The sequence below is a fragment of the Thalassophryne amazonica genome, chromosome 12 (assembly GCF_902500255.1).
Source record: "Thalassophryne amazonica chromosome 12, fThaAma1.1, whole genome shotgun sequence".
NCBI classification, from domain to species: domain Eukaryota; kingdom Metazoa; phylum Chordata; class Actinopteri; order Batrachoidiformes; family Batrachoididae; genus Thalassophryne; species Thalassophryne amazonica.
Genome location: NC_047114.1, coordinates 41,850,365 through 41,866,472, shown reverse-complemented (window position 1 = coordinate 41,866,472; position 16,108 = coordinate 41,850,365). Strand labels below are relative to the sequence as shown.

Sequence of the window (16,108 nt, the reverse complement as noted above, 5' to 3'; positions counted from 1 at the left end):
ACCGAGCTTAAATGTGAATGGCACCATTGAGTTCTGTCTGGTCGACAGTTTTCACCACTGATGTATTTTCTGATTTTTATTGTGAAAGTTTGACCTCACTTTGTGTATTTGTGTGTCATAGCTGTCTGACTACTATTTTTTTATCCTACCAGTCACTCAAGCTTCCTTGCAGTCTGTGCTTCACAAGTTACTCGCTGCTGGACCTGCTTTCAACATCACTGCTCTTCTCTCAGCTGCTCAGCACTCCAACCAAGGTACATCCTCATCGTCTCTGTGTATGGACAGACGTCTGTGAACACAATAAATGGATATTGGACACACTTAATATTTTCGGGGGGGGGGGGGGGGGGGACGAGTGTGTGTGTGTGTGTATATATATATATGCGTGAAAAAAATCACACATGCGCACGAAGGTTCAACATTGGCTGACGTAAAAACATGAATCAAATCCATAGTTTTTGAAAAAAATAAAGGTCTGTTACTTTTCTAACAGACCGTGTGTGTGTGTGTGTGTGTGTGTGTGTGTGTGTGTGTGTGTGTGTGTGTGTGTGTGTGTGTGTGTGTGTGTGTGTGTGTGTGTGTGTGTGTGTAATTCTGAATGTGAAAGTGTATATGAGGCAGGTGTTGAACATTTAGAGACACTTTGAGCAGTGAGCTTCATGTCTTTCAGTCCTTGTTCAGACTGCCAATAAACATCTGACTTGCGTGCATATGTATTGGTCTGAACGCTTAGATCAGATTTAAAAATAAATAAAAAGTTAAGCTTAAAATTTACAAAATATTGAAGGCAGTGTGGTGTGATGGTGTGACCTTGAAAGTTTGGTGTTATGAAAAAACAAATTAATAACTTCAATGCGAATGAAGAAATATAATCCAATTTTTAAAAATAAATAAATAAAATAATTGTCCTATTACTGGCAGTCTGAATAAAGCTTCAGTCCTCGGTCTGTAAGACTGGGAAGAGCTTATGGAGTCATGAGGTCATTGGACAGATGTGTTTGGTCAAACTGATAACTTTGCAGAGTGAAGGCCCAAGTCGTTCTTGTCCTTATGTTACCTTTGTTACTGTACTGTTGGAGGATTTGGATGCTAATCAGTGAACTATGGTGATAACGACATGCCTTTAGTACTACTTCTCTTTGGAGTGTCCTTGGGTACCACTGGAATACTGTGTCAAATGAGTGATTACTTAGGCATATCACTTGGATTGTGAGGGAATGGCAGAGCTCCAATATTTTGACTGTGCGGCACATTTTCTATATGTGTAATCCAGCCCGTCTACCCCAGTGACTGGAAAAGGTCAAGAGGACACTCCTGTTTGACCTGACTGCAGATAGATGTTACTTTTGAGAAGTGGGGGTTGGCCAGCTGTGTGCCTGGGTGATTGCCATCTGGGACCGACGGCTGTTCTGTGGTGTGATGGATGCATGTATAAAATTGCATATTAATGAGGATGAAGTGATTTTGTTTGTGAACACAATGACTAAGTAACAATACATGGTAGACTCTGTATATTTAATGGGTGGTCATGTTGTAATGTGCCAAAATGTTTTGTAAAGAAATCTACATGTTACAGTGATATGACAGCATGCATAGATAAAATGACAGTCTGTAAAAGGTTTGGAGCAACATTTGTCAATTCAAGTGTCTTAAATTTTTGTCTCCGCACCGTAATGAAAACCAGTTACTTTATTTTCCGGAGTACAAGTTGCACCTTTTTTCTTTTTTTCTTTTTTTTTTTTTCAGCTCATTAATTTGGGATTTTTGTGCATTGTTGTAGTGTGCTTTTATTAATGTATTTTATTGTTGTTATACTTTTTTTTTTGTCTAGTGCTTTGATTCCTTGGAAGGTATTATATAAATAGTCATAATAATAATATAATTATATAATAATATAATTATTATTATTAATAATAACGAATGCCATTTTCTTTTATATGCAAGTCATGCCAGAGTATAAGTCACAGGACTTCCCAAACTAGTAAAAAAAAAAAGTGACTTATACACTAGAAAATATAGTATTTAAATATACTTTAAAGTCTTAATTCTTACCTGAATTCTCCTGTATTCTGATTCCAATCAGCCCAACACTCCAGTCAGTCCCCTGTCTCTCTGACATCGGATGCCTCATCACCACGGCCCTATGTCTCTCCACGAAACGGCACACAACAAAGCAGCCAGAAATCCCTTGGTGTTCATCCTGGCACTATGAGTTCTTCACAAACCAGGGTCAGCAGCACCATAACTAACAGGAGCCAAAAAGAGCCCGGTTTGAAGTTTCATTATGGATAATAATGAAATCCTCATTTTTCTCACTTTATCACTTCTTTGCTTTTCAGGGCAGTATGTCTTTAGGGAAGCAAACACCAATGCTCTTGTCTCACACTGCAGAAAAACGTCCCGAGGACCCCAGGGCTCTCCATCCGAGAAGGTACTTTCAGAGTAGCTTGAACCTTAAACTTTATTTGAACTTTGTAGCGTTTTTCTGACTTGTAAGTCATTTTGGATAAAAGAATCAGTGAAATGGATGGATATAAATAACTTTTCAGTTTATTTGTAGTGGCATACTACATGGAGGCACATGCAATAGATAAAATAAGGTTTCTTTACCTTTTGTGTTATAAAATATTGGATAAGCAATCATAATTTACAAACAAGTTTTCCTTAATGGTATATTACAACCCCAATTCCAGTGAAGTTGGGACGTTGTGTAAAATGTAAATAAAAAAATAATACAATAATTTGAAAATCATCTCCAACCTATATTCAGTTGAATACACCAAAAAGACAAGATATTTAATGTTCAAACTGATAGACTTTGTTGTTTTTGTGCAAATATTTGCTCATTTTGAAATGGATGCCTGCAACCACATTTCAAAAAAGTTGGGACAGGGGCAACAAAAGACTGGGAAAGTTGATGAATGCTCAAAGAACACCTGTTTGGAAAAGGTGAGTGTCATGATTGGGTATAAAAGGAGCATCCCCAAAAGGCTCAGCCATTCACAAACAAAGATGGGTGAGGATCACCACTTTATGAACAGCTGTGTGAAAAATAGTCCAACAGTTTAAAAACAATGTTTCTCAACATTCATTTGCAAGGAATTTAGGGATTCCATCATCTACAGTCCATAATATAATCAGAAGATTCAGAGAATCTGGAGAACTTTCTACACATAAGCGGCAAGGCCGAAAACCAACACTGAATGCCCTTGACTTTCGATCCCTCAGGTGGCACTGCATTAAAAACCAACATCATTGCGTAAAGGATCTTACCGCATGGGCTCAGGAGCACTTCAGAAAACGGCCTTCTCCGGGCCTGAGCTCATTTGAAATGGACAGATGCAAAGTGGAAAGTGTGCTGTGGTCTGATGAGTCCACATTTGAAATTGTTTTTAGAAATCATGGACGTCGTGTCCTCTGGACAAAAGAGGAAAAAGACCATCCAGATTGTTACCAGCGCAAAGTTCAAAAGCCAGCATCTGCGATGGTATGGGGTGTGTTATTGCCCATGACATGGGCAACTTACACATCTGTGATGGCACCATCAATGCTGAAAGGTACATCCAGGTTTTGGAGCAACACTTGCTGCCATCCATGCAATGTCTTTTTCAAAAATGTCCGTGCTTATTTCATCAAGACAATGCCAAGCCACATTCTGCACGTGTTACAACATTGAAAGTGTGTGTGGTGCATTATGAAGCGCAAAATATGACAACAAAGACCCCAGACTGTTGAACAACTGAAGCCATACATCAAGCAAGAATTGGAAATAATTCCACCTACAAAGCTTCAATAACTAGTGTCCTCAGTTCCCAAATGCTTATTGAGTGTTGTTAGAAGGAAAGGTGATGTAACACAGTGGTAAACATACCACTGTCCCAGCTTTTTTGAAATGTGTTGCAGGCATCCATTTCAAAATGAGCAAATATTTGTGCAAAAACAATAGTTTATCAGTTTAAACATTAAATATCTTGTCTTTGTGGTGTATTCAATTGAATATAAGTTGAAGAGGATTTGCAAATACATTGTATTATGTTTTTATTTACATTTTACACAACGTCCCAACTTCATTGGAATTAGGGTTGTAGATTAAAATCATTGTTTCAAATTGTTTCCATTATGAAGCAGGTGCTTATTCGTGTTTATCATATTTTAGTCAGATTTTGTATGTTTTTTGTGGTCTTTATATTAAGTGAAAGTACATTTCGATTAGTGATTTAATTTCTTAATGGAGTGTTGCTTGGTGCATCCAGCAGTTATCACAGAACCTCATATTCGGCAAATGAATTTAAAGGTTAAGGAAGTGATTCCTAAATTGTACTACACTGTCTTAACCACCATAGTGTTCATATGTAATTTTTTTTTTTTTTTCCCCCATTAGCGTGTATGCGAAACAAAATTTTAAATGGTAAAAGCTTGTTTCTTTCTATAATCAAAAAAAAATGCATGAAGGAGTTTTTCTTTACCGCTGTTACCAGTGTACTTGCTTTGGGTGGGTAGGTAAGATTTAGCACTTGGGGCAAATCATGTTGTTATTTGGTGCTATATCCAAGCGGTCACTGAGACGTTTGGAGCCTGGCCCAGAAAAAGTACGCATGGTTCTCCATATTTTGCATCCCAAGAATCAAACCCGCATGTCACACCCCAGATATTGTTACTTAATGCAGTAATAGGTATTCACAAACTGAACTCTGTTAAATGTATGTGGAATTTTTTTTTGTGTTCAATATGTTTAATTATGTTTAATACAGTGCACACTGAACTGGAGGCTGTTGGTGAGTCCAGTTGATAACTGGCTGACGTTGGGCACCATGTTTTGGTACATCATGGTGTCTTGGGCCCAAAGGCCCCATGATGTGGTTCAACATTTTATTTTGAAGTGTTTATTTTCGAGTCTTGACATATTGTACCATGTCGTGACTGTGTATTTTTGCATCCTGTCAGTATCCTGGTGGTTTTGTGACGTGTCTTGCTGAGTCATGGTATTCTTAGTGATGCATGAGTAAAATAAATGGCCATGAACCAGCAAGATGCTGTCACAAAAGCAACACGAAACCCCATAGACACTGCTCAGAAACTGTCAAGACATGGTCTGGATTATGTGACAGCAGTCATTCCCTTTCAGCTGAAGCCTGCAGCAGCATCCATTGTTCATAATCATCGTCTATATTTCATGATGAAAATATAACATGCCATACATTTGATAGTAGGGTTGGGTATCGAGTTCTTTTCGGGTATCATTAAGAAATGATTCGATCCACCGATATCGGTAGTCTTTTTGCTTAACGATTCCCTTATCCGTCCTTCAGAGCAGCCGTTGTTTTTGAGGGTGTTTGTCGGGAAAATGATCATTCCTCTATGTTGATTACAGACCCTGCAGCGGGTCTGTAATCACCTCTTTCCAAACGCTGTAATACAGACAAACTACAATCGACTAAAACATTTTTTTTCCTCCCAAAATGAGACATCTTGCATTCTTTATGAATTGCATCCTGACGTGCAGCAGAGCCAGCTGCAAGAGCTCAGCTCAGATGTATGGAAAGACATTCATGGCAGTAATGTCTGAATGGAAATACTTTTGATAAAAACTACAGATTTTTTTTTTAATTTCTATTTGTCCAGAGATTAAGGAGCCACCATGTAGAGTTTATGTCCAGAATTTAAGGATCCAGTGACCAATTTTACATTTATTTAATTTAAGACTCAATCAAATGTTGTTGACATCGAAAACCTGTAAAGCCTACTTTTAGTATACAGAAAATTCACAAGAGGTATCGATAAGGGAATTGATAAGGAATTGGATTGATAAGCGGAATCAATAATGGTATCAATATCGATAAAATCTTATCAATACCCATCCCTGTTTGATAGTGTGTGTTTGTCAGTTGTATTATTTGGTACAGAGGTTGACCAGTTTCTTTAATTCAGGTGTTTACTTATTGAAGATTTACTTCCAGTGATGTATACAAAATAGATGCAAGCAGCTAGTATGGCAGAGCAGTGTGTGCATCATTTGGCATTGCCCACAGATTTTTGTTTTAGTAAATCATTTCATCTTGATATATGCTTCTAAAGTAGTTGTCTAAATTACAGAGCTTGCTCTCATTTTCACCACCTTTATCCTTTATATTTATCCTCTTTTCTTCCTCGACCAGTCAAGATCTTCTGTGCACGGGATCAGGCCTATCTGGTGCTGCTTTGTCTCACGTCTCTTCCAGCAGCACCAGCCAGTTCCAGACTGAGACCCCCGGCTCATTCACCCCCACCTTGGCAACTCATTTCAATGAAACGCTCATCAAACATATCCAAGGCTGGCCTTCAGAGAACACTGAAAAACAGGTAAAGTCCTCCGCTTAAGGACAAGATCAGAATCAGAGGGCACTTTCTTCATGTTATTAAATGTCATAGCATCTCTTATAATGTTCAACAAGCTCTTTCTTCACTTATTACTTCATCCACATGTAGCGTGTCATTCATTTTCTGTACACGCTTATTCCAATGAAGGGTCACGGGGGTGCCAAAGCCTATCAGTCTCAGAGTTCTGTGCAATATTATCAAGTATCATGCAAATATTTTCCAGTCATTTTGTAATACATTTGTTTTACTTATTGTACTTTTTGTACATTAAGCGGATTTTCAATACTTTGCTTCCACCTGCGCAGTTTGGAGGCTAATGGAAACCTGCCTATTGATGCAGTAATAGATATGGTTCTCAGATTACAAAATTGTGACCAGGATCACAACAGAGTACAAAGAAACCAGGCATGTGTAAAGAGAACACACTAGGGGTGGGGGAATGCAGTGCAGATGCTGGACAATTCGGAATTAATTCATAAATGTCATAAATTGACTTTATAAATGTTGGATGATGGCCACCGTTAGCTAACACTTTTTATGTACTTTTTATTTCTACATATACTTGAGTCTTTTTTTTTTTTTTACCTTGAATTGTACTATGTGTTTAAGTACATTTGCCATATGGCTTTGTTACTGCCACTCTGTTCCAAATCTTGCCGAGACAGATGATGCGTGGCGTGGTTGCAGCTGGCGAAGCCGTGCTGCAGAGAAACAATCTATTTTTGGACTGTGGCAGAACGCTTGTTATGCCTTTAAGGGCCCCTTCGCATATAGTACAAATCAGGGCAAATAACAGCAGAACAGCTTGTATGAGTGAACCACAAAAACATTGTGCCGACGGGTAGGCGTGAACAATGTGACGATTTCATGCACGACATCATTGCATGCACGAAACCATCACAGCAGGAGCATAGTGCGAGTAGCTGGAGCATGTGGAAACACGTTGCACAGCTGCTGTGGGGGGGAAAAATAATACTGCGCTAACATCACTGGCCTGTAAAAGGTCTGGGGAAAAAGCCTGAAATCAACAAGGAGATGGACGTATTTAAAAAAGAAACGAAAATAAAACCACACACCATTTAAAGAAAAAAAAAAAAAAAAAACACCGCATTTTATTGAATCCCTCTTATTGAGCGAACAATACAAGTATGAACCATCTGTTCCTCTGTAGATGACCCATGGTCACAGACATACAGTCATGAAATGACATGAATGAGAAGCAGGGCACTCTTATCATGTCCACATCTACTGGTCCGGTGTGTCCAGCCAGCCACATGTGCATGTCTGGCCTGAAACACGCGTCATGTGGAACACAGTGCCGCAAGACAGACACCATGTCACATGGAACAGAGCTCACATGGGTAATGTGACATTCAGATCACCCATTCCATGTTATGGTCTGACGGCCCGTATCACCTGGGGCAATCTGTCAATGTGTGCGCCGTGCACTCCTTCACTGCAGCCCATCGCAACAGCAATATATGTTTTTATGTATGTCCACATGAGGACAGCAAGTAGACACAAGTGTCACAGTGGACAGTTCATGTCCATCCAAACACACTACGTGTTCTCCAGCTGGGACGTCCAGAGCTAGAGATCTTAACAGCTGTGGCTGTCGGCGGCCACACTTCCTGTCCGTTCAGCGCACACACACCGTGTCACTCTCTTCTGTGTTATGTGAGGTGTCAATGAGTCTCTGGTCAGCAGCTGACTGGCACCTCGCTGTGCTGTGTGAACTCAGACCTGCCTGTCCGGCCTGATCATGTCTGGGCAGCATATATATCAGCATTTGTATGCCCCCTTTTTGCAAAGCCACACTCGTGGGGGCAAATTAGACAAATTTCTCATCTAGCTCGAAAGTGATTGTCTGCTGACTGTTTTCATGCTAACAGCACGAATCGCCACACATTTTCTAAGTGCCTAGCGAGCGGTGTTAGATATTCATGTGTGTCACCTGGAATTTAGCCGACACCTGCCGCGAGAGGGCTCGAATGGGCACCCCCCTTTTCTACTTGTTTTTACTAATAGCCCAATTTCATAGCCTTAAGAGTGTGCATATCATGAATGCTTGGTCTTGTTGGATTTGTGAGAATCTAGTGAATCTACTGGTACCTTGTTTCCCAGGTAACAATAAGAAATATACTCAAAACCTGGATTAATCTTTTTAGTCACATAGCACTACTATTATTCTGAACACTACTGTCTGTGTGTGTGTGTGTGTGTGTATGTATATATATGTATACATATATATATATATATATATGTATATATATATATATTGTGGCACCTGTAATTAAACTGAGGTGTTGGTAATCATCAAGAGAACAAACCTGTTATTTGCTTACCTTTGAAAATTACTTTATTATGGCACAAAGTATTGAGGATAGTAAAAGTGGGTCAGTGTTACATGTATAAAGTGGTATATCTGTTTTTACATATACCAGCCTTATGTAATCCACATCTTCTAAACATACAAGTGCTACCTTAAATCTTATTACATATCAATATAGAGGTACACTGCATCTGTTTAATTACATATTTTGAAAAAGAATGTCACCATCACAAAATTATCAGCTAAGAAAAAATATGTTGTTACAATGAACAATATAAGTCTGCACAAAAGTAACAAGTTTTCCATGAGTAATTTTGCTGTAAATTTTCTGGGAGGACCATCTGCAGAAACACAGTTCAATGCATGGAAATGTGACTTTTGCACATTTACAGGATGGCTTCCAGTGTAGCCTCAGTTCCATGTAAACTGTCTAATTTGGCAATGACAGTTCCCATTGGAATACAACCAATTCTTGTCATTTACATATATTGTCTGCTATCATTTTGCCCACATTCCAGGTCTTTACGCATTTTTTTTTTTTTCCCACCTGGAGTTTTTGGCTTGTCTTTTTTTTGTTTGGGACACTGTGGGTTCTACATCTACCGCCAGTACTATAGCCATTACAGGGCTATGGAAACTCCACGGATTCGCAAAATTCTGTGGATTTAATCATAGGGAGGAGGGCGGGTGTTAGTGTTTTACTCTGTGATCGTCACTGAGTTTTTAAAATGTCTATCGCAAAGTGTTCTTTTTTTTTTTTTTTTTTTTTTTTTACCACATCGTGCAAGTTTTATAAGCCTGCGGCGGTCCGCGGACACTGATCTATGTGTTACAGATACAAATCAGTGTCCTCGGATCCACACAGTTTCAAGGAGAAAAATCCCTCTCAAAGCCTGGCTGTTACCACAGTTGTTGTAAAGCAGGACTGGTTGGTTGCTGCGGTGACTTTTTTACTATAAGGTATGTTATTGATATGTTACCATAATTTTCAAAATATTCTCCAAGCTTTAGCTGTGGTTTTTGAAATGCTGTAACAGTCTTTTCAGTCTTCATGAATTTCATGTCATTTAATTGTTCTGAGTTGATGCATAATTTGATTTACAGTTAAAAGGAAAATCATTTCAGGTCCTACTTCCATGTCATATTCTGTTATTTCAACATGATCATTGACTGTTCAAATGAAAGGTTGAATACAGGGTAATTTAAATATGCACTAATTTTGACATTTTAAGTTCCAGGAGATGCTGAAAATGTATCATTAGATAAAAAAATTTATTTGGTTTCTGGGATCCCACGGAGCCCAGGATGCCGGCTCCTGGGGGCCTATGCCCCCCAGACCCCCTGCAAATTTTCTTCTGATTTCACAATTTTCATTTCACAGCCCTGCTGTTAAGATGATCAGTAAGGCATACAGGGTAAGACTGGATCTGTGAATTTATCTGAACACAAAGCAGATTCATTACAACAGTGGACAACAAGATAAAAGATTGAAAGTGTTATAGAATGTACATCATACACAATGTCAAAAACTTGATTTTCGTATTTTAGCTGATGAGGTCATCACAATGATCAGTGGGCAGTGAATGCAAAAAAAAAAAAAAAAAAAACGGGAAATAAAGAAACCAGCGTTGTGGAGAGACACGCTCCTGCTGCCATGCACTTACACAGCCTACCAAGGGGGAGGTCACTGGGGCCCTTATGTGCAAACACACACACACACACACAGTCAGCCTTATATATTAGATCATGACCCGCTAACTGGAGCCTTTATTTTCGCAGTTCACGTGGTACTCAGGTCAGGTAGCAAACATCACACTTTACTCACTACGTAGTAGCGCCTGGCTAGGGTGCACTTTAATTACAATCCGAACGGGCCAACATACACACAATGCAATGCAAGTTGTTCTGGCAGGATAAATTGGTTCCATCATTGAGTATTCATAACAATACATGCAAATTTGGTAAGCTTTTACAAAAACTAGTATGAAAATTATGCCATTAAAAAAAAACTTGATCTCATTTTAGACAATTTTAGGCTTGAATAATGTAAACTGGTTGTGGCCCATATGAATGGGTACAATATTGGCAGCTCTACATTCAAAATTGAGTGTTTTTTAACAACAGGATGTATGTTTTACACAAACTGAAAATCGGTTGGGGCAGTGTTAGTAAAAACACTGGATTTATTTATCTAATGTTAGAATATACTTATGTATTCGGTACTGCCTAATTCACAAGAAAATTACAAAGAGATTGGTGTATAATACATGCAGATTTATCATTAAGTCAACTCTACAGGAGAAATTAAAAGCCAAATTATTACCTAGAGGCTCAAAATCTGAGAAAAAATTGTCTTAGGAAGAAATGAGCTGTACATGAAATTCAGTAAGGTATGTCTTCTATAATACATTCCAATTCTAAGGTAAAACTCTACTACTGTATACTAAGGTATATCTAAAAAAAAGAGTAGACTATAACCCCAATTTCAATAAAGTTGGGATGATGTATGAAATGTAAATAAAAACAGAATACAATGATTTGCAAATCCTCTTCAACCTATATTCAATTGAATACACCACAGAGACAAAATATTTAATGTTCAAACTGATAAACTTTATTGTTTTTGTGCAGATATTTGCTCATTTTGAAATGGATGCCTGCTACACTTTCAAAAAAGCTGAGACAGTGGTATGTTTACCACTGTGTTACTTCACCTTTCCTTCCAACAACACTCAATAGGCATTTGGGAACTGAGGACACTAATTGTGAGTGTCATGATTGGGTATAAAAGGAGCATCCCCAAAGGTCTCAGCCATTCACAGGCAAAGATGGGGCGAGGAACACCAGTTTATGAACAACTGTGTGGAAAAAATAGTCCAACAGTTTAAGAACAATGTTTCTCAATATTCAGTTGCAAGGAATTTAGGAATTCCGTCATCTACAGTCCATAATATAATCGGAAGATTCAAAGATTCTGGAGAACTTTCTACACGTAAGCGGCAAGGCCGAAAACCAACATTAAATGCCCGTGACCTTCGATCCCTCAGGTGGCACTGCATTAAAAACCAATATCATTGTGTAAAGGATCTTACTACGTGGGGTCAGGAACACTTCAGAAAAACATTGTCAGTTAACACAGTTCATCGCTACATCTACAAGTGCAAGTTAAAACTCTGCCATGCAAAGCGAAAGCCATACATCAACATCCAGAAACGCTGCCACCTTCTCTGGGCCCAAGCTCATTTGAAATGGACAGACGCAAAGTGGAAAAGTGTGCTGTGGTCTGATGAGTCCACGTTTCATATTGTTTTTGTAAATCATGGACATCGTGTCCTCCAGACAAAAGAGGAAAAAGACCATCCAGATTGTTACCAGTGCAAAGTTCAAAAGCCAGCATCTGTGATGGTATGGGGATGTGTTCATGTCCATGGCATGGGCAACTTACACATCTGTGATGGCACCATCAATGCTGAAAGGTACATCCAGGTTTTAGAGCAACACATGCTGCCATCCATGCAGTGTCTTTTTCAGGGACGTCCCTGCTTATTTCAGCAAGAAAATGCCAAGCCACATTCTGCACGTGTTACAACAGCGTGGCTTCGTAGTAAAAGAGTGCAGGTACTAGACTGGCCTGCCTGCAGTCCAGACCTGTCGCCCATTGAAAATGTGTGGCGCATTATGAAGCACAAAATGCGACAACAGAGACCCTGGACTGTTAGAAGGAAAGGTGATGTAACACAGTGGTAAACATACCACTGTCCAGCTTTTTTGAAATGTGTTGTAGGTATCCATTTCAAAATGAGCAAATATTTGCACAAAAACAATAACGTTTATCAGTTTGAACATTAAGTATCTTGTCTTTGTGGTGTATTCAATTGAATATAGGTCGAAGAGGATTTGCAAATCACTGTATTTTTTTATTTACATTTTACACAACGTCCCAACTTCAGTGGAATTGGGGTTGTAGAATAATCACTTGTCAAACTCTCTTTTTCTGTTAGTGCAGTTGAATATGAATGAATCTTAAGTACAACTTTTACTGCTGTGCACATCATAGGCCTGCTGTTGGGGACAGAGGAATATTATTTACTGTATTGTCATAACGTGTAACTTTGCTAATAAGTACTCAGACTGCTGTATTTTATGAAATCGTCTCATGAAATTTCTTCAGTTCATTACTCCAAAATGCAGGAACGTATTTCAGACCATCTAGAACCCTTCAGCTTCATGGGTCCCTTGGTGAGCCGCAGACTGGCAGCCTCAGAGTTTACTTTTCTCTAATTTCTCTGTTACCGAATCACATTGGTGATTTATGTATCCATGCCCTGATTGTGTACTTATAATTGTTTGGTGAGAATATGAAGGCAAAGTTGACATTAAACACGTTTCTTTCTGTTAGGCGGCACGTTTGCGTGAGGACATCCACAACATGGGCAGCTTGTACATGTCTGAGCTCTGCACAGAGATGAAAAACCTGCGATCTCTGGTCAGAGTGTGTGAAATTCAAGCCACGCTGAGGGAACAGAGGTGAGCCAGTGGTTAAATATGCGCAGTAACAGTAATGAGTGAGAAAGGAGAACGTATACTAATTTTCCTGTTATCACCCCAACTACAGAATTCTGTTCCTGAGGCAACAGAGCAAAGAGCTAGACAAGCTGAAGAACCAGAACTCATACATGGTTTGAGAATCTGACCAGAGGGTGAAAACTAAATGGACTAAAACAATGATAAAGAGAAATAGACTCAGATGACATGCTGCTGCAGCCTGTTGTATTCTGTCTGTCAGAGCGACAGACGAAAGCCCGGAGGAGCCAGACGACAAGCTGAAGTTCTTTGATCTTGAACGTTTCTTTTCTTAAATGTTTCCCATGTCCACCATGTGAAAGTCTCTCATTACACAGAGAGAGCGACTGTTCACAAACTTGGACACTTTAAGCAGTGACCAATGGAGGACCTTTTCAAACGGCACCTTTTTGGACAGTGAACCTTGGATTGTGTGTTTTGTATCGGGTTAACTTGTTTCTGGTGTGTTTTGATGTGTAGTGGTGAGGAAAAGATGACAGTTCATTCTTTGAAATGAAATAAACCATCTCATAAGCTTGAGGGCGCTCATCGGGGTGTTTTTGTGTGGTCTCAAAAGCACGTGTCAGTAATGGAGCGCCATGCATTGAAATGGCTGAATTGATAGTGATTTTCCTAATTTTATGTCATTGTCATGATAGGATGTTAACAAAGGCCACTGGACAGACTGATTTGAAAATTTTCATATTTTGTCCCAAAGTGAGGGGAACAGCATTACAGTTCCGGTTGTATAGGGGGTGTGGCTAATTATGTCACACACCTTCCAATCTTTCAGAGCCATTAAAAAAAAGCCTACATTGTTGGACCTATAGGGGTGGCTGTTATTACATTTGATTTGTAGTCTTGCTGGCCCATTTCTTTAACCGCCCCTTTTTTTTTTTTTTCTTCTGTAGAATTGATATTTTGTTTCCCCAAATCCAAGTGGGAAATATTCCATTCCACTGTGCAGTTTTCCATGAAATTACATATGAGTGAAGTGACTGGCTTTCACAGTCATGAAACCTAAATTATTGTTGCACACGCTTGATTGCGTGCTCTTGCTCTGAAGAGAGACTGGTGGGAAGATGTTTTTATATTATTTCTTTTCCCCCCTCAGTATTTTGGTCGTCATAGCAGTCGGCCTGCTGTGCCCTGTATTTGGTTACTTATTTTAAATGGCTCATTTTGCGATGGTGTCGGGTTTTTTTACATGACCATTAAGCATCAGATTAAGTTGTGAATGTTCACTTCTACACCCTCAAAGTAAATTGTCTTTTTATTTGCCCTGCCCTCGAAACTCAACAGGATCTGATGTGCGCAGTCTTTGGGGATGGAGGGATTTGTGGGGTGGGGGTTGTATTCCATAAAATGAGAATAAAATATTATACCACACCTCCTGTGTGCTGATGTTTTCACTGAGCTGACATGTTGGAGCTGAAGGTTCTGTGGGCTGAAGAGCAGCTTTTGTTCTGGCCAGAAGATGGCAGCATTGAGTCAGGTTCGGCCTCTTGTAATCTGATGAAAATTTACTGCTTGGGTCAGGTGATATGTCCGAAGGCTTGAGGAAATAAGAGCTGTGGTTGTGTTGGTGCAGATAAAATGGCAGTGTAACGGACCAATGATCAGCACTTGTGATTTGCAGCAGGAAGGTCTGGTTCAATTCCACCAGTTTGTGAACTTTGCATGTTCTCCCTGTGGCTGTGTGGGTTTCTTCTGAGCACTATGGTTTCTTTCTGCCATCAAAACATTCATCAAGAAATGCATCTTTGACTGTCACTGACCCAGGCAGAGTCTTGAAAGCCAGAGTTGGTCCCAGTGTGCTGGACTACAGCTGCCAATTGTTCATTGTTTTTGAATTGTGCCTAATTAAAGGGATGAGTTTTATCACTGTTACAGACTGAGATGAGTATCATTTGGATTGTGAGGAAACTTCAGCTATGACATTTGGACATGTGATATTCCAGTTGTCTGCCTCCCATGGTTCACCACCCAGGAAACGGGGTTGTTCTGAAATGCGGAGGATGTGGTGGCGTGCGGTAGATATGCTTGTAGATGGCCTGACTTGGTTTTGTGCATGGTTTTCCTTCATTACCACAGTAACCATTTAAAAATCTATTTTCTCTGCATTCTTTTTTTTTTTGTAGTGATCTACATCAACCAAACCTTGATGTCTTATGATTATTGTTGCTGCTTATTCAGTACAATGAACCAGTTCATTTATCTGTATGCACATGTTAAGTCATTTAAAAGTCTTTACAAATAAATAGTTGATTGTATGTAGACATGTTTTGTTCATTTCTTGCATAAATTATTTTGGGGATCAGTTATTTCAGGTTTTGTAATGTGCACTGTCGGGGTAAACTAGTCATAAATACAGTTGGTCAGGAGTGTACACTGTCAGGTGTGCAGAGAAATCCTTGGGCTGGCAGTGATTACCCACCACCTTTTTTCTGTTGCTAATCCTATTTCTGGGTGTTATTTTATTAGGTCCCCCCCCCCCACACCCCAGTTACCATGGTAACCATTTATCACCCAAGTCTGGTTTATAATGAAATAACTTTAAACAAAAAGCTTTATGATATGCAACAGCCACACCTGGATTTATAATAAGTGTTGTCATAAGCCACAGTTTATAGAAGCACAATTTCTTTCTTTTTTTTTTTTTTTTTTGAATAACTGAAATAAGTTATCTGGGTGCAACAAAATCAAGAACACAACCAGATAGTTTTGGTTCTTTGTATTTACAAATGGCTGTGGAGGAACCATTAGTTATTTGTTAGTGGTTATGATTAGTGTTGATGCACATTCAATACAATGGACCAAGTAATGGGTGATTCAATTCAATATTTAATTTATTGT

General features: G+C 39.2%; 1 protein-coding gene across 2 annotated transcripts in view; it reads left to right on the top strand.

The window, feature by feature from the left end:
* The window catches only part of LOC117521481 (WW domain-containing adapter protein with coiled-coil-like), a 53,737-nt gene extending 39,424 nt beyond the window's left edge, over nt 1–14,313 (top strand). Inside the window, exons 8-13 of one of the 2 annotated variants that reach the window (XM_034182780.1) lie at nt 153–254; nt 2,081–2,229; nt 2,340–2,431; nt 6,156–6,339; nt 13,089–13,216; nt 13,305–14,313. In XM_034182780.1, coding sequence (XP_034038671.1) covers nt 153–254; nt 2,081–2,229; nt 2,340–2,431; nt 6,156–6,339; nt 13,089–13,216; nt 13,305–13,374 — 725 coding nt within the window. In that variant the 3' untranslated portion in view covers nt 13,375–14,313. The remainder of the gene's footprint in view (nt 1–152; nt 255–2,080; nt 2,230–2,339; nt 2,432–6,155; nt 6,340–13,088; nt 13,217–13,304) is intronic. The other variant, XM_034182781.1, reaches the window with a different exon arrangement.
* The last annotated feature ends 1,795 nt before the right edge of the window (nt 14,314–16,108 follow it).